The sequence below is a fragment of the Petromyzon marinus genome, chromosome 76, assembly GCF_048934315.1.
Source record: "Petromyzon marinus isolate PM22_M1 ecotype Great Lakes invasive population chromosome 76, UKy_Petmar_22M1.pri1.0, whole genome shotgun sequence".
NCBI classification, from domain to species: domain Eukaryota; kingdom Metazoa; phylum Chordata; class Hyperoartia; order Petromyzontiformes; family Petromyzontidae; genus Petromyzon; species Petromyzon marinus.
Genome location: NC_133742.1, coordinates 1749379 through 1774436, shown reverse-complemented (window position 1 = coordinate 1774436; position 25058 = coordinate 1749379). Strand labels below are relative to the sequence as shown.

At 49.6% G+C, this 25058-nt stretch overlaps 2 protein-coding genes across 4 annotated transcripts in view; both read right to left on the bottom strand.

Annotated features, from left to right (window-relative positions):
- LOC116957542 (uncharacterized) overlaps positions 1–25058 on the bottom strand; it is a 305854-nt gene that overhangs the window by 220725 nt on the left and 60071 nt on the right. The window lies entirely within an intron of this gene.
- LOC116957517 (uncharacterized) overlaps positions 1–25058 on the bottom strand; it is a 98872-nt gene that overhangs the window by 54923 nt on the left and 18891 nt on the right. For all 3 annotated transcript variants that reach the window (XM_076056482.1, XM_032979722.2, XM_076056481.1), the window contains exons 4-7: positions 13609–13901; positions 8816–8941; positions 7330–7504; positions 224–325 (exon numbers count right to left, since the gene is read on the bottom strand). In XM_076056482.1, coding sequence (XP_075912597.1) covers positions 224–325; positions 7330–7504; positions 8816–8941; positions 13609–13901 — 696 coding nt within the window. The remainder of the gene's footprint in view (positions 1–223; positions 326–7329; positions 7505–8815; positions 8942–13608; positions 13902–25058) is intronic.

Sequence of the window (25058 nt, the reverse complement as noted above, 5' to 3'; positions counted from 1 at the left end):
TCACCAATGTTACTTTATTTTACGTTTTTTTGTTTACTAGACAGGTAGCCTTCATGCCGAGGAGTTCAGGACGGGACTGAAGACGCTTGTGACAATAGCCCACAGGACTGGCGATGAATGCGCGCGTACCGGTGTCTTAGCTGCGCCAGGATTCACTGAACCGCAGATTGTGGCATGGCTGCCGCCGTTGGTAATAAAACCGGTGGCCCGCCAAGCGTCTTACCGGGCCGCACCGGCTTCAGGTCACGGTTGATCGGTGGAGGAGACAGAGACATGGACGGTGGCTTCCACAGAGACATCATCCCTGGGACCAGATCCACCATGGCTATGCGGAGACACGGGCACACACAGAGACACGGTCAGACACAGAGACACGGTCAGACACAGAGACACGGTCAGACACAGAGACGCGGTCAGACACAGAGACATGGACGGTGGCTTTCACAGAGACATCATCCCTGGGACCAGATCCACCATGGCTATGCGGAGACACGGGCATACACAGAGACACGGTCAGACACAGAGACACGGGCACACACAGAGACACGGTCAGACACAGAGACACGGTCAGACACAGAGACACGGGCACACTTAGAGACACGGTCAAACATAGAGACACGGTCAGACACAGAGACACGGGCACACACAGAGACACGGTCAGACACAGAGACACGGGCACACTTAGAGACACGGTTCACACACAGAGACATGGGCACACACAGAGACACGGTCAGACACAGAGACATGGGCACACGTAGAGACACGGTCAGACATAGAGACACGGGCACACACAGAGACACGGTCAGACATAGGGACACGGGCACACACAGAGACACGGTCAGACACAGAGACATGGGCACACTTAGAGACACGGTCAGACATAGGGACACGGGAATACGTAGAGACACGAGCACACACAGAGACATGGGCACACACAGAGACACGGTCAGAGACACGGTCAGATACAGAGACATGGGCACACACAGAGACACGGTCAGACACAGAGACATGGGCACACTTAGAGACACGGTCAGACATAGGGACACGGGAACACGTAGAGACACGGTCAGATATAGAGACATGGGCACACACAGAGACAAGGTCAGACACAGAGACATGGGCACACTTAGAGACACGGTCAGAAATAGGGACACGGGAACACGTAGAGACACGGTCAGACATAGGGACACAGGAACACGTAGAGACATGGGCACACTTAGAGACACGGGCACACACAGAGACACGGTCAGACACAGAGACATGGGCACACACAGAGACACGGTCAGATATAGAGGTACGGTAAGATACAGAGACACGAGCACACACACAGACACGGTCAGAGACACAGGCGCAACACAGTGACACAGAAACATGCAGAGACACGGGTACACGCAGAGACATCGTCACACACATAGGCATGGTCACACGCAGAGATGCAGGCACAAACATAGATAGGGTCACACACAGAGGCATGTAGATCTACCCAGGCCTGCCCACCATCACGAAGGCCTTTAATGATCGTGAGCAGAGAGTCAGGGACTCTGAAAGTGAGAAGAACAACCCAGAGCCCAGGCCTATTGATGGTATCATAGGCCTTGACCAGGTCAATAAAGCAGACATGTAGGTCATGTTGGAATTTTCTATACCTCTGCTGTAGCAGACAAACAGAGAATATGGCGTCTGCCCGGGCCTGAAACTACATTGGAGCTCCGCAAGCCTTTCCTCAGCGTGCCTGGCAAGGCAATGTTGAATAATCTTTGCCAGGACATTTCCAGGTCCAATGAGGAGGGTGATGCCTCAGTGATTGTTAAGAATCTGCACGGTGCAGCTTCTTCAAGAGGGGGACCACCAGGGCATTCTTCCAACCTTAAAGAACCAGTTCAGTAGTCCAGGAAGTTGTAAAGATGTCATATAGGGCAGTCTGCACACAAATGCCACCCTCCCTCAGTAGTTCGCTTTGGTCGTCATCTCTGCCCGGTGTTTTTCCTGGTCACAGACTGGATCACCGTTCGTACTTCCTCAACAGATGGCATCTCAGTAAGCCGCCCACAGGGGGTTACTTCTTCTTACAATGTTTGAGGCACCGCAGGCTCAGCAGGGTCATCCCCACTTTGCCCCACGATGTTTTCTGAGCTGAGGAATTTCCCCTCCCTCAAGACCTCACAGAAGTGCACGGCAAAATCTGCAAACCTGTTCCTGGGGGTCGGAGATCAGATCACCATTATTTCCCCTAAAGATGATGATAGCTGTGGCACTACAAGTAACTTTTTTTATGGAATTAAAGAGTGATTTGTAATCGTGGGCTACTGATGCAGATTTCATCTCCTCAGCAACCCGTCACTACCACTCATCCTTGCAGCATGGCATGGCTCTCCGAACCTCCGAGCGAAGGCTATGATAAGCCTCCTCATTCTCCGACATGGAATGCTGCAGACAGAGGGAGTGGAGCTACAAGAGATGTTGAAATTCCTGCTTGCAACTATCATGACTTAACTGAGACCAGGCCGCTGTGGGTTTGAATGGAGTTCTAGATGGACACCCACCACCGGAGTGGAAGAGTGGCAGGCGCATCTTACAGATGACAAGCAGATGGTCAGTGGGCAGATCAGCTCCACGGTAGGTCCTGGTGACAAGGACATGGGCCCGCATCTGCTGTTCCATCACTATATAGTCCAGCAGAAGTTTTTCCTTGGAGCCGGCATGCATCCAAGATGTTGTGTGGATGCACTGATGCTGGAAAAACCATGGGCTGCAGAGGAGTCTAGCAGCCCCCTACCGATATTATTGAGCTGATCCGGTCCGTGCATTCCAATAACTCCGGCCCAGGTGCCTGCATCATGACCCACTCGGGCATTAAAGTCACCCAACAGGATGACTCTATCCCGAGGGGGCCATTTTAGCCAACGCCTGGGACAGGAAGTCATAAAAGGCATCTGACTCTTCGGCCTTGCCTGCATCCCTCCACTTATGTTCATCTTTGGTGGGGGCGTAAGCCACCACCACCATCATTCCTCGCCTCCCGTTGGTGGGGAGGCGAACCCACATTAGCCTGGGACTCACAGCTTCCCACACCTCACTGCCATGCTCCCATTCTGCCTTCAGAGCCACTCCCTGTTGTTTGGCAGTTTCCTGCCCCTAGTAGAAGACTGTCCACCCATCATATTGACTGGAGCCAGAACCAGTCCACCGGACCTCCTGAATACAAGCGGTACTCATTCAACTCCCGACAGAGGAGCTGGTACCCCCTCCCCCATAGCAAGCATTCGAACATTCTATGTGGCCATTCGCAGGGGAGGCCCAGGAATGTTTCAACTAATCGTGACTGGTCACGAGCGGGAATTGAACTCGGATCGCCGGTTTCGTAGCACAGCACGCTGACCGTTACACTACCGCTCCCCACCGGATACACACACATAGTAACACACAGATACACACACACACAGTGTCACATACAGAGACACACATACAGAGACACACACACACATAGTAACATACAGATACACACACACAGTGTCACATACAGAGACACACATACAGAGACACACACACACATAGTCACACACAGATACACACACAGTGTCACATACAGAGACACACATAGAGAGACACACACACACATAGTCCCACACAGAGACACACACACAGTGTCACATACAGAGACACACATACAGAGACACACACACACATAGTCACACGCAGATACACACACAGTGTCACATACAGAGACACACATACAGAGACACACACACACATAGTCCCACACAGAGACACACACACAGTGTCACATACAGAGACACACACACACAGTCACACACAGATACACACACACAGTGTCACATACAGAGACACACATACAGAGACACACACACACACACATAGTCCCATACAGAGACACAACAACAACAACAACAACCGCCATTCGCCACTAAGTGGCGGTGACGTCACCACGACACTTGTGCCAGGCTATGTGCAACCTGAGGCCACGTGAAGTGTCGAACGCCCGCTGGCAGGAGGTTACGGGGCAGACCCAGGTACCACGGGTCGACTGACTGAGATGACTGGCTGATGCACCACCTGTGCCCCCTACTGTGCCAACCTGCTGTGCTTTAGCCACCCGGCGCTCCGCTCGTTGTTCTGAGCGTCGCTCCTCCACCCTCCGTTGATGTTGGAGGGTGACTACCTCCAACTGCCCAGTAGCGTCCTTCACGAGCCTCCTCCACAGAGGCCGATCTTGACACCGCTGGTACCAGTCATCGGCAAGTCCACTCAGCTCCACGTCCTCCTGTACCACATCACTCCATCTCTTCTCTAGCCCGTGCCGCGCCTGCCTAGCCCCCTCAATCCGGCCGAACAAAGGCTGTTTCGGCATGCGGTGGCTGGGCATGTGGGCGACATGACCCAGCCATCGCAGCCTTCCCCGCTGGAGGAGCTCACCGATGGACCTTGCCCAGATCTTTCAAGGATTTGTGAGCTCCTCACACAATCCAGTCTGGTTAAACCCAGGATGGATCGTAGGCAGGCCAGCCTAAATGTTTATAACCGGCGAAGATGTCCCATTAGGGGGTCCACGTTTCGCAAGCGTAGAGAAGGGAGGGAATGACCATGGCCGAGAAGACCTGAAGCTTAGTGCGGAGCAACAGACCAGGTAGCTTCCACACAGCGTTACGCAACCGATGAAAAGATATTGCCGCTCGACTGATTCGGAGTGAGCCCTCTGCTGTTAAACTGGAGCCAGTCAATCACACACACACAGTGTCACACACACAGAAACACACACACAGTGTCACACACACAGTCACACACACAGTGTCACACACACAGTCACACACACACAGTGTCACACACACAGAAACACACACACAGTGTCACACACACAGAAACACACACACAGTGTCACACACACAGAAACACACACACAGTGTCCCACACACAGAAACACACACAGAGACACACACAGAGACACACACACAGTCACACACACACAGTGTCACACACATAGAAACACACACAGTGTCACAAAGACAAAGATCCCCCATATAGCCTTAACAGACTGTAGGGGCAAGTGCTGTTAGCGAGCACCTATGAAGGCCGGAACGGTACACGAGGGGGTGGGTGGCCAGCACCACGCCCGACCGCCTTTGTCTCCCTAGTGGCAATGTTTACACACGCACCAGGTACTCATTTGAGGCTGAGTCAACCTAGGGGAGGCCCGGGACCGGTTCAGATAATCGTCACTGGTGTTGGCCGTGAGCGGGAATCGAACCCGGGTCGCCAGGTTCATAGCGCAGCGCGCTAACCGCTACACTATCGCTCCCCATACACACACACAGTGTCACACACACAGAAACACACACACAGTGTCACACACACAGAAACACACACAGTGTCACACACACAGAAACACACAGTGTCACACACACAGTCACACACACAGTGTCACACACACAGTGTCACACACACAGAAACAGACAACAACAACAACAACCGCCATTCGCCACTAAGTGGCGGTGACGTCACCACGACGCTTGTGCCAGGCTATGTGCACCCTGAGGCCACGTGAAGTGTCGAACGCCCGCTGGCAGGAGGTCACGGGGCAGACCCAGGTGCCACGGGTCGACTGACTGAGATGACTGAGATGACTGGCTGATGCACCACCTGTGCCCTCTACTGTGCCAACCTGCTGTGCTTTAGCCACCCGGCGCTCCGCTCGCTGTTGTGAGCGTCGCTCCTCCGCCCTCCGTTGTTGTTGGAGGGCGACTGCCTCCAACTGCCCAGTAGCATCCTTCACGAGCCTCCTCCACAGAGGCCGATCTTGACACCGCTGGTACCAGTCATCGGCAAGTCCACTCAGCTCCACGTCCTCCCGTACCACATCACTCCATCTCTTCTCTAGCCCGTGCCGCGCCCGCTTAGCCCCCTCAATCCGGCCAAACAAAAGCTGTTTCGGCATGCGGTGGCTGGGCATGCGGGCTACATGACCCAGCCATCGCAGCCTTGCCTGCCGGAGGAGCTCACCGATGGGACCCTGCCCAGATCTTTCAAGGATTTGTGAGCTCCTCACACAATCTAGTCTGGTTAAACCCAGGATGGATCGTAGGCAGGTCAGCCTAAATGTTTCTAACCGGCGAAGATGTTCCATTAGGGGGGTCCACGTTTCGCAAGCGTAGAGAAGGGAGGGAATGATCGTGGCCGAGAAGACCTGAAGCTTAGTGCGGAGCGACAGACCAGGTAGCTTCCACACAGCGTTACGCAACCGATGAAAAGATATTGCCGCTTGACTGATTCGGAGTGAGACCTCTGCTGTTAAACTGGAGCCAGTCATAAGCACACTGCCCAGGTATGGGAAACTCTCCACTCTCTCCACAACTGCCCCATCACCGATTGGGAGTTGTGGGGGTGGAGTGTCCGATGGTACAAAATACCCAGGCAGGTGCTTAGTTTTGGTGGGGCTGATGGTAAGGCCCCACCTCTTAGTGGCACGCTCCAGTCTCAGCAGCAGCGTCTCACACACACAGAAACACACACACACAGTGTCACACACACAGAAACACACAGTGTCACACACACAGAAACAGACACACAGTGTCACACACACAGAAACAGACACACAGTGTCACACACACAGTGTCACAAAGACAAAGATCCCCCATATAGCCTTAACAGACTGTAGGGGCAAGTGCTGTTAGCGAGCACCTATGAAGGCCGGAACAGTACACGAGGGGGTGGGTGGCCAGCACCACGCCCGACCGCCTTTGTCTCCCTAGTGGCAATGTTTACACACCGCACCAGGTACTCATTTGAGGCTGAGTCGACCTAGGGAAGGCCCGGGACCGGTTCAGATAATCGTCACTGGTGTTGGCCGTGAGCGGGAATCGAACCCGGGTCGCCAGGTTCATAGCGCAGCGCGCTAACCGCTACACTACCGCTCCTCACACACACAGTGTCACACACACAGTGTCACACACACAGAAACACACACACAGTGTCACACACACAGAAACACACACAGTGCTACACACACAGTCACACACACAGTGTCACACACACACACACAGAAACAGACACACAGTGTCACACACACAGAAACACAGACACAGTGTCACACACACAGAAACACACACAGTGTCACACGCACAGTCACACACACACAGTGTCACACACACAATCACACACACACAGTGTCACACACACAGAAACACACACAGAAACACACACAGAGACAAAGACAGAGACAAAGAGACAGACCCACAGAGTCACACACATACAGATACAAAGACCCACACACACAGACACAGAGTCCCACTGTGAGACCGAACGCACCACACCCACCCAGCTGCTGCTGCTGCTGCTGCGGGGGGAGCCGCTCCCCGTGGAGGTGGAGCGGCTGGGGGCCCCCAGCCGGGATCCAGGGGGTGGGGGGTGCCCCCCGGCACATGGGGACGTAGTCATTGCCCCTCATGAAGACGTAGCTGCCCCCCACCTCGTCAGCCACCTCCTCTGGGCCCTGCAACGGATTTATCGTCGCGATCAACGTTGGATGGCAGAGCTTGGGCAATGTTTTTTTTTCCTTCCCATGGGGCTTGTGCAATTAAATGTCTATTTAACACGTCGGCTTTAGCGACAACATATTATCAATAATAGAGGTTTTTTTGGCTGGTTGGAATTACCGGCAAAACGTCACGGCTACTGGAATGGTAAATGTAGTGGGTTCACTCTCCAACACACCGGTTAGTGCTGAACTAGTAACGAATTGGCACATTTTGATTACGTGACAAACCCCTTACTAATTAGGCGATGGAATATTCATGCGATCTAACCCAAAAACCTCTTGTGAATTCATTGTCGAGTTCGGAGATATGAACACATCCAGGCTCTCGGGAACATAACTCGTTCGTAAGTCGATGACTGTTTGTGTTACACACAAATGTATATTCTTGGTTCTTTCGGTAAAGTCACGTAGAAGGGAAACAATTAAATAATAAAAATATAAAACAATAAAATTCTCACGACGTTTCTACTGCAACACAAGCAATCATCATCAGGTGTGAAAACCACAACAAGAAAATTTGAAAAAAGTGGCGTTTTTTTTAACGTTAGCACCACGGAGAGCGATTTGACAGTTTGTTCAGATGGACGAGTCCATCTATGTTCGGAAAAAAGGAGGGGGGAGACGAAAAATAATGGATGCGGTCTGAAAGCCACCGTAAGCGTGATCAATCAATTAAGACCCGAAATGGTTGATCAAATCCTTCCAATGATTGCTAAGCCAGAATCCATCTTCTCGGTTGAAATTGTCTCTGTGTTTGTATATGTGGATAGCCTTATTATTTTATTGTTTCCCTTCTTCGTGACTTTACCGAGAGAACCAAGAATATGAATCCCTGCAGTCACGAAAGCTTCAAATCAAAACACAAATGTATGTTCCTTCTTATTTATGAGTTTAATAACAGCGCTTCCCTTTTACATTGAACTGTAACACGTTGGACAATGCTGACCATACGTACAATTATACAGCGAGCTGGGAGACACGAACAAATACAACTTACAAACGGCTAGTTTAACACGTAAACTTTTGCGACCAACATTATGCATAATGGAGGTTTTGGGGTTAAATCGCGTAAATATACATGTGTGTTGCTTAGCCCACCACCACCACCACCCCACACAGGCAATTATTAAGAGCTTTGTCACGTAAACAAAACGTGCCAATTCGAACGGCTCTTTGGGAACGTAACTCGTTCGTAAGTCGAGGACTGTCCATAGAAATAAGATGGTGGCGTGGGGTGGGGTGGTGTAGGGTGGTGTGAGGTCTTACCGTGTTCTCGAGGGTCGTGCCCCCCACTAGCGAGGGTGGCGAGGAGAGGGGAGCGACGCGCGGCTGTGTGGGCATTGACATGGTCCTGGGGGTGAGGTACGTAGGATCGTCACCCTCGCTTCCCCCCTACACAAGCACACAGACACAGATAGTCAACAACAACAACCGCCACTCGCCACTAAGTGGCGGTGACGTCACCACGACGCTTGTGCCAGGCCATGTGCACCTTGAGGCCACGTGAAGTGTCGAACGCCCGCTGGCAGGGGGTCACGGGGCAGACCCAGGTGCCACGGGTCGACTGACTGAGATGACAGAGATGACTGGCTGATGCACCACCTGTGCCCCCTACTGTGCCAACCTGCTGTGCTTTAGCCACCCGGCACTCCGCTCGTTGTTGTGAGCGTCGCTCCTCCGCCCTCCGTTGTTGTTGGAGGGCGACTACCTCCAACTGCCCAGTAGCGTCCTTCACGAGCCTCCTCCACAGAGGCCGATCTTGACACCGCTGGTACCAGTCATCGGCAAGTCCACTCAGCTCCACGTCTTCCTGTACCACGTCACTCCATCTCTTCTCTAGCCCGTGCCGCGCCCGTTTAGCCCCCTCGATCCGGCCAAACAAAAGCTGTTTCGGCATGCGGTGGCTGGGCATGCGGGCTACATGACCCAGCCAACGCAGCCTTGCCTGCCGGAGGAGCTCACCGATGGGACCGTGCCCAGATCTTTCAAGGATTTGTGAGCTCCTCACACAATCCAGCCTGGTTAAACCCAGGATGGATCGTAGGCAGGCCAGCCTAAATGTTTCTAACCGGCGAAGATGTTCCATTAGGGGGGTCCACGTTTCACAAGCGTAGAGAAGGGAGGGAATGACCATGGCCGAGAAGACCGAGATAGACACACACAGACAGACAGACATATAGATACACATATAGATACACATATAGATACACACACAGACACACACAGACACATAGATACATACATACACAATAACACATAGATACACACACAGACAGACACAGACAGACAAAGATCCCCCGTGTAGCCTTAACAGACTGTTGGGAGAAGTGCTGTAAGCGAGCACCTGTGAAGGCCAGAACAGTACACGAGGGGGAAGCCAACACCACGCCCGGCTGTCTTTGTCTCCCGAGCAGCGATGTTGATATACCGCATTGTCTTTGAGACTGCTTGGCCTCCTCCAGAGACAGCCTTCTTTAAGGCCTTGTCTCACCAAACGACATATCTCGGACCGCATCCGCGAACATAAAGCAGACTTGAAACACGGTAGGACGAACTCCTCTGCCGTGGCAGATCACTGTTATAATTCAGTGGGCTCGCATGACATTGACTTCTCCAAGACGGAGGTTCTCTGCAAACCAACCGGCTACCATGAGAGATTCGTTCATGAGGCCATTCACATATACAAGCACAGAGACAATTTCAACCGAGAAGATGGATTCTGGCTTAGTAACCATTGGAAAGATGTTTTAAACCATTTCTGTTCTTAATTAATTGTATTTTACGATGACCTTCAGACCGCAGCTCTTTCGCCAGCATTGACTTTTAATACCTCTCACACCACGGTTAATGGTATGGTTTACAACATGGAGTATAATAGCGCCTCGCAGCTGTCTCTCTCCCCCTCCTCTGTTCCGACCATGGATGAACTCGTCCATCTGAACGGGGCCCGTAGCTATCCGTGGTGCTAAAATTGAGGGTAAGAATCCACCCATTTTTTCGCCATATAGCATTGTGATATATAACGACTTATTGTTGGTAGCTTAGCTGATTGGAGAATATAGAGTTTATTGATAACATTAAGGTAATTTATATTTTAGTTTTTTATTGGTTCACTATATAGTACTGTGAATAGCTCAGATGTGTAGGCCTTGACTTCAACATAGTCATTTCTGTGACCAGTCACTAGCTAATCACTCAGTTATTTCAATGCTAAATTCGCCTAGTTATTTCAATGCTAAATTCTCCTGTTTGATTTGTACTAAGTGCCTCGGTGAATGTGTATGCTCTGACTTTAACGTAGCTATTTCTGTGACCAGTTACAAGCTAATCACTCAGCTATTTCAATGCTAAATTCGATGCTAATTCCTTTGTAAAGGGGTGCCTCTGCGGATGTGTATGCTTTAACTTAGCTATTTCAATGCTAAATTCTATGCTAATTCCTTTATCAAGGGGTGCCTCTGCGGATGTGTATGCTTTAACTTTTAACATAGCTATTTCTGTGACCAGTCACAAGCTAATCACTCAGCCATTTCAATGCTAAATTATATGCTAATTCCTTTGTCAAGGCGCTTTGTTTCCTCTCACACAGCTTAAAGGTCGTGATCTGAACGTGGCTCTTTCACTCCAGCGCTGTCCTACCAGACAGTCTCGTCCCTTCACCTGATGAAGGCCGCTTGCATTGTGGCTGAAACGTTGTGAGAATATTATTGTGTTATTTTATTTTATCAATTTATTATTTTATTCTCATTCTACGTGACTTTACCGAAAGAACCAAAGAAGATCACCACCAGTGTTCGACCAAGACACATGGAGATACATAGAGATAAATAGAGATACATAGAGCTACAATAGAGATACAGAGCTACATAGAGATACACAAAGATACGTAGAGCTACGTAGAGACACGTAGAGCTACGTAGAGATACATAGAGATACATAGAGCTACATACAGCTATAAAGAGCTACATAGAGATACATAGATACATAGAGATACATAGAGATACGTAGAGATACATAGAGCTACAATAGAGATGCATAGAGATACATAGAGCTACAATAGAGATACATAGAGCTACAATAGAGATACATAGAGCTACAATAGAGATACATAGAGCTACAATAGAGATACATAGAGATACATAGAGCTACATAGAGCTACAATAGAGATACATAGAGATACAGAGAGCTACATAGAGATACATAGAGCTACAACAGAGACCCATGGAGACCCATAGATATGCCGTGCCCCTACTGGACAATGTGTGACAAAGAGCTTCACAGCTCATTAGATTCCCCCTCCACCTCCTCCTCCTATTCCCCCTCCACCTCCTCCCCCTCCTCTTCCTCCTGCTAGCAGTCTAAACGCCGCAGATTCTGGCACGTCCCAGCGTCGAGTTCTGCTTGCCGGGTTTCTTTTCCATCTCGGCCACCGCCACCGCTTTCCCGTCAAGGCTCCCCCCTCCCCCCACCCCGCCAGGGTGGGCGACACTTCCCCATTGAGCTTCCTCCAGACGAACCCCCAGAGCAGACGACGACCCCCCGAGTTCGCAATGCGCGTCACCTCGAGGGATGCTCTGGGGAATCAAGCGGTGTGCGTGACGGCCCACGTGCTGCTGATGAGACACTGAATGTCGAAACCGGTCACTGCCTTATCATGAAGAAAACCGGTCATTGCCCTAGAAACCTTTGGGCAGTTCACCAGCATTGGTTCAGGCAGAGACTGGCTCAACTGCTGATGATACACGGACTGTAACATCCATCGTATAATAATTATTATATATTGTTATTACGGTTACCAGCAGTATTAGCCAGGGTGGCCTGCCAGATCTGTACCGCGAACCTCTGCAACACAAAGGAAGCCGTCTTGCTCAGGTGTAGGCCGATCAGATCCAAGGACAATGCGTGCGTCATTATCAAAGCGTGTTTGTGTGGTATTGTCCTGGTACTGTCCGCCGGTTGGCGTTGTTCTCTGGTCTACCACCGGTGGGGGAGACGAGGCCATAACGGAGGAGGCTGTAGCTCTCGTCTCGACCAATCATTTCCAATGGCAATGCATAACATTATTATCAAGGCGCGTGTTTGTCGGCGTGCTTTACCACAGGAAAGATGCGTGGTTCATGCAGACTACTTGACGTTGACGCTTCGTAGTGATAATCGCTGTCTATTTGGTCTTTGGACATCTTAACGCCTCCTTGCAGTGTTGTTCTTGGCTGGAAAGGCTAAAGCCATTTACATTATGAGACCTCCTTTGCCAGAAACAAGATATAGGAATAGGTTTTACCCTTTTAACTGGCACAAAAACTGACACCTTTATTATACAAGGCATCATGTTTGCTCTGATGGTGTGCTGTTTTTGAGTTGTACGCCTTTTGGCGTCTTCTGGTCCAACAAGAAAAGCTGTCTCGGGTGTGGACCAATCAAATTCAAGGACAGTGCATATTATCAGAGTTGTCTTTTTTGTTTGCATTCTGACTGCTTGTGTTGTGGTTTTTGCAAACATGATGCCTTGAATAAAGGTGTCAGTTTTTGTGCCAGTTAAAAGGGTTAAACCTATTCCTAAGGCTAAAGCCAATTCGGTTTTTTTCAAGAATCAACACTGGCAACGCGTCACCACCCCAAAAATGAATGCAGACGTTAGTGATGCTGATGATGGTGGTGTTGATGATGATGGCGATGGTGTTGATAAGGATGTTGATAATAAATATGTTCATGACGGTATTTATGCTAATTATGTTAATGATGGTGATGATGATGTGAATGATGATGTTAATAATGGTTTTGATGATGATGTTGTGGATTATGTGAATGCTCATGATGATGGTGATGATGTTGTTAATGATCATGTTAATGATGGTGTTGATGATGTTGATGCTAATTATGCTTATGATGGTAATGTTAATTGATGTTTATGATGATGGTGTTAATGACTGTGTTGATGAGAATGTTGATGGTGTTAATGATGGTGTTTATAATGTTAGCAATGTCAATGATGGTGTTGATGATGGTGTGGATGGTGGTAGCATTTACAACACCGCTCACAACAACAACGACGCTGTCACCTGGCTTCTGGGCGGGACGCCCAGCGCACTGCTGGGCTGCGATTGGCTGCGCAGACGATGTGGGTGGAGCCTCTGCTCCGCCCCGTACAATTGGTCGAGTGAGTGGGCGTGGCCCGGGGAGGGGGCGTGGCCACCCTTTGAGGGGGCATGGCTCCGGGCAGGGACCGGGAAAATGGCCGATGTGCTCTTGGAGATGGCGCCGGACCTGGGATGAGAGGAGCCTCCCGATTGGCCGGCGTTGGCGGAGTAGGCCGGGCTTGGAGATTTCGATTGGTCGGCGGGTTTGGTGCCATCTGTGTGACAAACACAGACAATTTATGACACACTGCGTACTAGCTAAACTGTTAAACAATTTTTATTTTCTTTGGTTCTTTCGGGTAAGATCCATTGAGCTATGTAGCTCTTTTTTACAAGCGACTTGGCTATCACAAATGAACGCTCAAAAAAATGTATAGCGTGATGTTGATTCTCAATGTTGGGGGGGAAATTGGAGAACATGCAAACTCCAAATATACAGCAGACATCATTAGGGTCGGGATCGAAACCACAATCTCCTTCATACGATGCGCGGGGTATAACATCTCATCGCAACCATAGCACCCCAGACACACAAGAGACACACAGAGAGACACAAATAGAACACACAAACTATAAATATATACCCATTCACTAACTCACCCACTCCTTCACTAACTCACCTACCCATTTACTAGTTCATTCACACACTCATTCACTAACTCAATCACCCACTCATTCACCCACTCATTCACCAACTCACTCACTGACACATTCGCTCACTCACTCAATCGCTCCCTCACTCACCTACTCACTGACCAACTCACTAACCCAATCACCCACCCATTGATTAACCCACTCACTCACCCACTAACTCACCCACTAACTCTAATTCCTCCAAACCACGCTGATCATGAATATTTTTCCTTTTAAGGCTATTGTGTTTTTGGCGATTCTCTTTACCTCCGTGTGTAACTACGGGCCACCACCAGTGATAGCAATTATCTGAACCGATCCTGGCCCTACTCTAGGTCGAATCAGCCTCAAATGAGTACACGTGGTGCGTAGTAAACATCGCCACTGGGGATACAAAGGCGGCCAGGCGGGAATGGTGCTGGCCACCCACTGTCTCGTGTGCCACAGTGCCGGCCTTCATCGGCCCTGCTGCTACTCACCGCTAAAAATACTTGCTACACGGGGGGGGGGGGGGGACTTTGTATTTATCTGTGCGTGTGTGAGAAAGAGACTGTGGGTAATATATAGGAGATTGCAAATCACGTTTCCAGGAATCCGAGTCTGCACTTCAAGGAAATGCCATGCGGTGGTTAGTGGTGAAATATTCTCTGCGTGTGGCTTCACAATAACGTGGCCCACGTGGTCGGTGTTGCTGATGTTCAAATAGTAGATACCTTTTGCAAGGCTTCAAGTACTGCATGAATCACACGTACTTGTGGCAAAACATGCACACAAACATGCTCCGATATTACATGCATCGTCCTAAACATGCAAACAAATATGCTATCATCAGAGCATGTTTTGTTTGCATATTTTTTCCACAAGAGTATGCGTCGTTAATGCAGACGAAGGTCTCTATTTGGTGTTTGAATATCTTAACACAATTCATGTGTTATTGCCAGAAAGTGTAAACACTTATTTTTATTTTTCATCATACTGTTCAGTTGTTGGTTTTACCCAGGAGAGACATCGCTGAGTCTCTCTGGTGGATCCTGTCAACTTTCTGTACTACTGGGTGTGTTTATTCCTACTGCTGTTGCTGCTTCTGCTGTTTGATGCCAATTGAGTGATTTGCGGGAAATTTTTCAGCATTGGGGTGATTTGGCCACAATACCAGTTCCACTGTGGGTGTGGGTTTAGCTACGGGAGGAAACCCATGCAGAACAGGGGGAGGTCATATAAACTCGACTCACTCTGCAGAACAGGGGGAGATCATATTTACGCAAGTATATCAAGAACGCAAGAACATTTTTCACAAGTATAGCCGAGTGATCGGGGACCTAAACTCCCATCACACAGCTTGTGGGATATGATGCCAAATACAATGAAGGCAACCCCCTAAGAGGGACAATTGGCAGAGTCCAGTAACCTGACGCTGGCGTATGATGCAAAACAACCCCCCAAGTCAGCAGCAGCCGCTGGAGAAGGGGATACAACCCAGGCCTCGGTTTTTTGCAAGCAATGAAATTATCCACGTGCCAGAAAGTAGTACGAGAGCCCATACCGAACACCAACACTGCCTTATAAATATCAAACTAGGGTCACTAATAGCAGTGCAAAACACTCCATTTCGCAGACGATTTAACCTGAAGAAAGCCAATTGGATACCCTTCAACAGAGGCAGTGGAGGAAATAAATGTGGGACATCACACACCCACCCATGAGAACAACAACAGTTTCACGAGGGTTGTAAAAAATAGTGCCTGCCGCTCCATCCCAAGGGGGTGCCGCACAAGAAACATCCCCCGCATGTCAAGCACAACAATCTGAGCTGTACGCTCACCATGAGGAAGAATACCATCTTGACCCTCTTCTCAGAATCCACGACTGGGAGAAAACCTAATCAACAACATAGGAGCGACACAATGCCTGGAGAGAGATGATCGTGAACACCAATCTGACTACACACAACAGCAAGAAAGCTTGAGGATGACCAGAATCAAACAAGAGGTGACAACATCGCACCTCCAGCTGTGTCAAATGTGACTGCTAAACCAGGTTGCACAACCAAATCCACAACAATGGGAATCGGTTGCAAACAAGAAACACTGGAGAACACCAACGCTGTATTATACCGCCTGACAAGCAACCACCCAAAGACTTAACCCGCCCATTCACTATGGAGGATCTGACAGCTGGTATAGGCCTTCTTGAACATGGTAAGGCAGCAGGAAGTGGACGACATGCTTGTTGAAATGATACAACACCTCAGACCCATTCGCAACGCAATGACCTCCTTGACCTATTCAATACGTGTATGATGAGTAAACAGATACCATCAGTATGGAGGGAAGGCAAGAGTCATAGCTCTGCCAAAACCAGGGAAAGATCTTCCAGCACCAAAAAAGCTACAGACCGATCTCCCTCCTTTAGCATCACCTACAAACTCTACGAATATCTTATCCTACACCCCTGGTAGATCTCAAACTCATACGAGACTAAGGGGGCTTCAGACCCGGCCGATCCTACGCAGGCCCAACTACTAAATCCTCACACAGCACATCAAAGATGGCTTCTAACAGAAGTTGATCCACGGGTCCAGCGTTTGTTGAGCTATCTGCTGCATACGACACTATCCAACACCACATCTTGATCCAAAAACTGTACCTCATAACTGGCGACCTAGATCTTCGCCAGACCATCTGTAGCCTCACTAGAGAACGGATGCCTCTATATAGAACTAAACGGGCAGAAAAGTAGATTGTGTTTCCAAAAGAATGGCTTACCACAAGGCAGTGTGCTGGCCTCACTTTTATTCAATATCTACACCAATGATCAGCCGCTTGCTGCTGAATGTCAGCGGTTCGCCTATGCTGATGATCTCTGTATCGCCACACAGCAGAGACATTTCGAGGATACAGAGAAGAAGATCCTGGAGAAGGCACTGGACGAGATGTCAAGATATTACCTAAATAATGACCTCAAAGCCAACCCGGGTAAAACTCAAATCTGTGCTCTGCACCTGTGAAACCAGGATGCAGAGCGACACCTGAATATCACCTGGGGAGACCAGAGCCTCAAACACCAGTCACCCGGTGTACCTCGGGGTAACACTGGATCATATACTCAGCTGCAAAACGCATACTTTAAATACTAAAGCCAAGGTCAACACACAAAACAACATTCTGTGAAAGCTCACAAATTCAAAGTGGGGAGAGCACATCCATCCACTCTATGCACCACACCGCCCTAGCACTTTGTTTCTCTGTGGCTGAATATGCATGCTCTACCTGGGGATGCTCAACCCACAGTAAAAATGTCAACACCGCTCCTATATTATATATGCAGAATCATAACAGGGCGCCTTGAAAGCCATCCCTCTTCCCTGCTTATATTGTACTATCTGGCACAGTGCCCCCCCCCCCCCCCAACATAAGGAGGAGAGTGGCAAGAGACCACGATCGGCAAGTCCTAGGGTGGGGGCGTCTGCCATCCTCAACATGGCCATCAGCCAGCACCACCATGGTCGTCTCTGATTGAGAAATAACTTATACTGGTAGGAACGAAGTTGTAAACTGAGTGTACCAGCCTGCAATAGATTAATGTGTCTGTCCGTCCGTCCATCCCCTTTCAATACTTTATTTCAATTAAAAAAAATAACGTCTATAGCAAACGCAAAATTCCAATGTTCCTACCAGCCCACCCTGCAGGGACCTGTTTGTGCGCTCCACTGTGTAACCACTGACACTACATCATCAGGATCTTCCAGAAGCTTCCATCTGGCAAAAAGAATGGGGGAAAAAAATCAGGCCACAAACCTGCTGAATAGATCTGACAAGGAATCACCCCCCCAGTGAGGAACTCGCATCTGGCTCCACTTGCAAACGGCTCATATTGGCGGAGCCGAAACAGACAGAGTGGGATTCGGCAGATCCAACTCTCATGAAATCATGGGGGGACTTCTACACAACAATCGACCAATGTGTGCTTAAATCTTGACTTAAAGCTTTCGTGACTGCAGGAATTCATATTCTTTGGGTCTTTCGGTAAAGTCACCACGTAGATAGGTTACTTTTTTTTTTTACAAAAAACGACGACGTTTCGATCGCCACGCAAGCGATCGTCATCAGGTGGAGAAAAATTGGGGTAAACCTCTAAAGGCAAACTGTTTATAAAGGTTTAAAATGGGCGTAGCCCAAGTGTCAGAACGGAGTGGGGGGTACAAGAGCCCTGGGACGGCATGAGCGGAGAAGGTGATGTTAATGTGAGGTTCAGGACACATCACTGCAGACGTGCCAAGATCAGACATCACTGCAATCCTTAAAAATGCTAAGACACCTATCAGCAACATCAGTAAGGATGAGCGTTTTGAGCTATCTCAATTAAAAAAGAAGCTTGATATTGTCATCCTCTTAGCCGACAAGGGCAATGCCACGGTTATCATGGACAAAACCACATACAATAACTAAATTCAGGACCTACTTAATGATGGTAGCTATACACAGATTAAAAGAGATCCCACCAATAGCCTCATTACCAAAACCAACAGTATCATCACTGATTCAACTTCATTAATCGAACAAACCAAGCAATTTTCCTTAAAACCCTCTGCTGCTAGACCACCCAGATTGTATGGCTTACCAAAAATCCATAAAGAAGGTACACCCCTTAGTCCTATCGTCTCCAGCATTGACTCGCCCACCTACAAACTGGCCCGATTTCTGCCCGAGACCTTACAGCCATTCACAGGTAAGACCGCCTAATCTGTACTTAACTCGGCTCACTTGGTATCATTAATTAAGGACATCTCACTATCTCCAGGTGATTTGCTCGTTAGTTTCGATGTAGTTTCTTTGTTTACCAAAGTTCCTGTGCCTGACACCATTGCAATCATTGAAGATTTGGTCCAACAAGGACTGAATGCTGATGTACTGGCCCTGGTGAAACACTGCCTCACCAACACTTACTTTACCTGGAATGGAACATTGTACAAACAAGGTGAAGGCACCCCAATGGGTTCTCCCTTATCTCAAGTTGTAGCCAATGTTTTCATGGACAAATTTGAGACATGCCATCCAGGCATCCACTCTACGTCCGTCCTTGTGGAAGAGGTACGTAGGTGACATGTTCGTCATCTGGCCACATGGCCGACCAGCTCTGAACCAATTCCTCAACCACATCAATTCCATACACCCAGCCATCAAATTCACTATGGAGGTGGAAAAGGATGGCAAGCTACCTTTCTTGGATGTCCTAATAAAAAAGAGACCAGATGACTCAATGAGCCACTCTGTCTACAGGAAAGCCACCAATACTGATGCCTACCTTAAACCTGACTCCCACCATCATCCATTCCAGAAGAATTCCCTCAACAAAACTCTACACCATAGAGCTCGATGTATCTCCGACTAGCATCACCTAAATTTTGATTTAAAGCTTTTGTGACTGCAGGGATTCATATTATTGGGTCTCTCGGTAAAGCCACGTAGAAGGGAAACAATAAAATACAAATATAAAACAATACATTTTTTATATTTTTATTATTTTATAAAACAATAAATTGTTTTATATTTTTACTATTTCATTGTTTCCCTTATACGTGACTTTACCGAAAGACCCAAGAATATCATCACCTAGCCAGTGAACTGGAACACGTACACCAAGCTCTCAAGACGAATGGATATTCAGACTACACAATCCGTAAAGCTATCACCCCAAGCTTTGGGAAAGAACCATCTGAAGACCCAATCAAAACCATCACCTTGACATTCATAGCAGGGATCACCAAAAATATTTACAAAATCTTGAGCAAACACAAGATACAGGTTCGATTTAACACAGTACATAAAATTCGTGATCTGATCCCATCTGTGAAGGATGTGATCCCTGACACGCAAAACCCCGGCGTCTACAAACTAAGCTGTGTCTGCGGCAGTAGTTACATTGGGGAAACTAAGTGACATGTCTCGGACTGTGTTCGTGAACATAAGACAGATCTGAAACACGGTAGGACCAACACTTCGGCCGTGGCTGATCATTGTTTTAATGCGGTTGGCTCACATGAAATTGATTTCTCTAATACGAATGTACTTTGCAAGCCCACTGGCCATCAACAAAGATTTGTTCATGAAGACCATCCATATATATACAGACATAGACACAATTTCAACCAAGAGGATGGGTACAAACTCAGCAATCAATGGAAGGACGTCATCAACAAGTTTAAGTCATAACTGGCTATGATGTTTACATTTTAGCACTCTCCGAGGCTGACCAGTTTTTTAATCCCTCACATTGACGTAAACTTCTCCACTCATGCTGCCCCAAGGCTCTTGTGCCCCACCCACTCTGTTCTGACACTTGGGCTATGCCCATTTTAAACCTTTATAAACAGTTTCCCTTTAGAGGCTTACCCACTTTTTTCTCCACCTGATGACGATCGCTTGTGTTGCGATCGAAACATCGTAGTTTTTTGTAATTTTTTTACATATCTACGCGACTTTACCAAAAGACCCAAAGAATACAATGTGTGCTTGTCAGGAGAAGCAAACCGTGGATCATCTTCTGATGCCCTGCAGCAACCACAATACACTTCCTCAAGATTTGGCAATGCCAAACACCAGAAGCCTGTGCAGAATATTTGGAAAATACAATAGAGGTTGGACAAGAGAAATGACGAAGAAGTGGAGTGCAGCGCTAACCACACTCACGCAATCACCCATGCACTCAACAACAACAGCAGCCATTCGTTACGAAGTGATAGTGATGTCACCCTGATGCTTGTGCCAGGCTAGCTGCACTTTGAGGACATGTGAAATGTCGAGGGCTCTCTGCTGACAGAAGGTCACGACCCAGGTGTCATGGGTTGACTGACTAAGATGACTGGAAGATGCACCACCTGTGCCCCCTACTGTGCCAACTTGCTGCGTTTTAGCCGCCTGGCACTCCACTCGTTGTGAGCATCGCTTGCCCTCCCCTCTCTTGCTGGAGAGCGACTGCCTTCAACTGCCCAGTAGCGTCCTTCACGAGCCTCCTCCTCCACAGAGGCCGATCTTGACACCGCTGGTACCGGTCATCGGCAAGTCCACTCAGCTCCACATCCTCCTGTACCAGATCAGTTAATGTCTTCTCCAGCCCGTGCCGTGCCCCCTCCTCTATCTAGCCAACCAAAAGCTGTTTGGGCATGCAATGGCTGGGCATGCAGGCTACGTTACCCAGCCAACACAGCATCACCTGCCGGAGGAGCTCACTGATGGAATTGTGTCTAGATATTTCAAGGATCTGTTAACTCCTCCCACAATCCAGCCTGGTTTAACCCAGGATGGATTGTAGGCAAGCCAGCCTGAATGTTTCTAACCGGAAACCGATGTTCCATTACAGGGGTTCACGTTTCGCAAGCAACGAGAAGGAGAGAAGACCCTAAGCTTTGTGTGCAGCGACAGACCAGGTAGCTCCCACACATAGTAGCAGTAGCGGAGGAACAGGGAGGTAACGAGCACTCTCACTAGGTACATTCGGTAGTGATCACAGTAGCGGAGAGACAGGGAGGTGACTGGCTCTCTCACTAGGTACAGTCGGTAGTGATCACAGTAGCGGAGAGACAGGGGAGGTAACTGGCTCTCTCATTAGGTACAGTCGGTAGTGATCACAGTAGCGGAGAGACAGGGAGGTGACTGGCTCTCTCATTAGGTACAGTCGGTAGTGATCACAGTAGCGGAGAGACAGGGGAGGCAACTGGCTCTCTCATTAGGTACAGTCGGTAGTGATCACAGTAGCAGTAGCGGAGAGACAGGGAGGTGACTGGCTCTCTCGTTAGGTACAGTCGGTAGTGATCACAGTAGCGGAGAGACAGGGGAGGTGACAAACTCTCTCATTAGGTACAGTCGGCAGTGATCACAGTAGCAGTGGCGGAGAGACAGGGGAGGTGACTGGCTCTCTCGTTAGGTACAGTCGGTAGTGATCACAGTAGCAGTAGCGGAGAGGCAGGGAGGTAACTGGCTCTCTCATTAGGTACAGTCGGTAACGATCACAGTAGCGGAGAGACAGGGGAGGTGACTGGCTCTCTCACTAGGTACAGTCGGTAGTGATCACAGTAGCGGAGAGACAGGGGAGGTGACTGGCTCTCTCGTTAGGTACAGTCGGTAGTGATCACAGTAGCGGAGAGACAGGGGAGGCAACTGGCTCTCTCATTAGGTACAGTCGGTAGTGATCACAGTAGCAATAGCGGAGAGACAGGGGAGGCAACTGGCTCTCTCATTAGGTACAGTCGGGTAGTGATCACAGTAGCAATAGCGGAGAGACAGGGGAGGCAACTGGCTCTCTCATTAGGTACAGTCGGGTAGTGATCACAGTAGCAGTAGCGGAGAGACAGGGAGGCGACTGGCTCTCTCACTAGGTACAGTCGGTAGTGATCACAGTAGCGGAGAGACAGGGGAGGTGACTGGCTCTCTCATTAGGTACAGTCGGTAGTGATCACAGTAGCAGTAGCGGAGAGACAGGGAGGTGACTGGCTCTCTCACTAGGTACAGTCGGTAGTGATCACAGTAGCGGAGAGACAGGGGAGGTGACTGGCTCTCTCATTAGGTACAGTCGGTAGTGATCACAGTAGCAGTAGCGGAGAGACAGGGGAGGCGACTGGCTCTCTCACTAGGTACAGTCGGTAGTGATCACAGTAGCGGAGAGACAGGGAGGTGACTGGCTCTCTCATTAGGTACAGTCGGTAGTGATCACAATAGCGGAGAGACAGGGGAGGTGACTGGCTCTCTCACTAGGTACAGTCGGTAGTGATCACAGTAGCGGAGAGACAGGGGAGGTGACTGGCTCTCTCGTTAGGTACAGTCGGTAGTGATCACAGTAGCGGAGAGACAGGGGAGGTGACGAACTCTCTCATTAGGTACAGTCGGTAGTGATCACAGTAGCAGTAGCGGAGAGACAGGGGAGGCGACTGGCTCTCTCGTTAGGTACAGTCGGGTAGTGATCACAGTAGCAGTAGCGGAGAGACAGGGAGGCGACTGGCTCTCTCACTAGGTACAGTCGGTAGTGATCACAGTAGCGGAGAGACAGGGGAGGCAACTGGCTCTCTCATTAGGTACAGTCGGGTAGTGATCACAGTAGCAGTAGCGGAGAGACAGGGGAGGCGACTGGCTCTCTCACTAGGTACAGTCGGTAGTGATCACAGTAGCGGAGAGACAGGGGAGGTGACTGGCTCTCTCATTAGGTACAGTCGGTAGTGATCACAATAGCGGAGAGACAGGGGAGGTGACTGGCTCTCTCATTAGGTACAGTCGGTAGTGATCACAGTAGCGGAGAGACAGGGGAGGTGACTGGCTCTCTCACTAGGTACAGTCGGTAGTGATCACAGTAGCGGAGAGACAGGGAGGTGACGAACTCTCTCACTAGGTACAGTCGGTAGTGATCACAGTAGCAGTAGCGGAGAGACAGGGAGGCGACTGGCTCTCTCGTTAGGTACAGTCGGGTAGTGATCACAGTAGCAGTAGCGGAGAGACAGGGGAGGTGACTGGCTCTCTCACTCGGTACAGTCGGTAGTGATCACAGTAGCAGTAGCGGAGAGACAGGGGAGGTGACTGGCTCTCTCACTAGGTACAGTCGGTAGTGATCACAATAGCGGAGAGACAGGGGAGGCGACTGGCTCTCTCACTAGGTACAGTCGGTAGTGATCACAGTAGCGGAGAGACAGGGGAGGTGACTGGCTCTCTCACTAGGTACAGTCGGTAGTGATCACAGTAGCGGAGAGACAGGGGAGGTGACTGGCTCTCTCATTAGGTACAGTCGGTAGTGATCACAGTAGCGGAGAGACAGGGGAGGCAACTGGCTCTCTCATTAGGTACAGTCGGTAGTGATCACAGTAGCAGTAGCGGAGAGACAGGGGAGGTGACTGGCTCTCTCACTAGGTACAGTCGGTAGTGATCACAGTAGCGGAGAGACAGGGGAGGTGACTGGCTCTCTCACTAGGTACAGTCGGTAGTGATCACAGTAGCGGAGAGACAGGGGAGGTGACTGGCTCTCTCGTTAGGTACAGTCGGTAGTGATCACAGTAGCAGTAGCGGAGAGACAGGGGAGGCAACTGGCTCTCTCGTTAGGTACAGTCGGTAGTGATCACAGTAGCAGTAGCGGAGAGACAGGGGAGGTGACTGGCTCTCTCACTAGGTACAGTCGGCAGTGATCACAATAGCGGAGAGACAGGGGAGGTGACTGGCTCTCTCATTAGGTACAGTCGGTAGTGATCACAATAGCGGAGAGACAGGGGAGGTGACTGGCTCTCTCACTAGGTACAGTCGGCAGTGATCACAGTAGCGGAGAGACAGGGGAGGTGACTGGCTCTCTCATTAGGTACAGTCGGTAGTGATCACAGTAGCAGTAGCGGAGAGACAGGGAGGCGACTGGCTCTCTCACTAGGTACAGTCGGTAGTGATCACAGTAGCGGAGAGACAGGGGAGGTGACTGGCTCTCTCACTAGGTACAGTCGGTAGTGATCACAGTAGCAATAGCGGAGAGACAGGGAGGTGACTGGCTCTCTCACTAGGTACAGTCGGTAGTGATCACAGTAGCGGAGAGACAGGGGAGGCGACTGGCTCTCTCGTTAGGTACAGTCGGTAGTGATCACAGTAGCGGAGAGACAGGGGAGGCGACTGGCTCTCTCATTAGGTACAGTCGGTAGTGATCACAGTAGCGGAGAGACAGGGGAGGTGACTGGCTCTCTCGTTAGGTACAGTCGGTAGTGATCACAGTAGCGGAGAGAC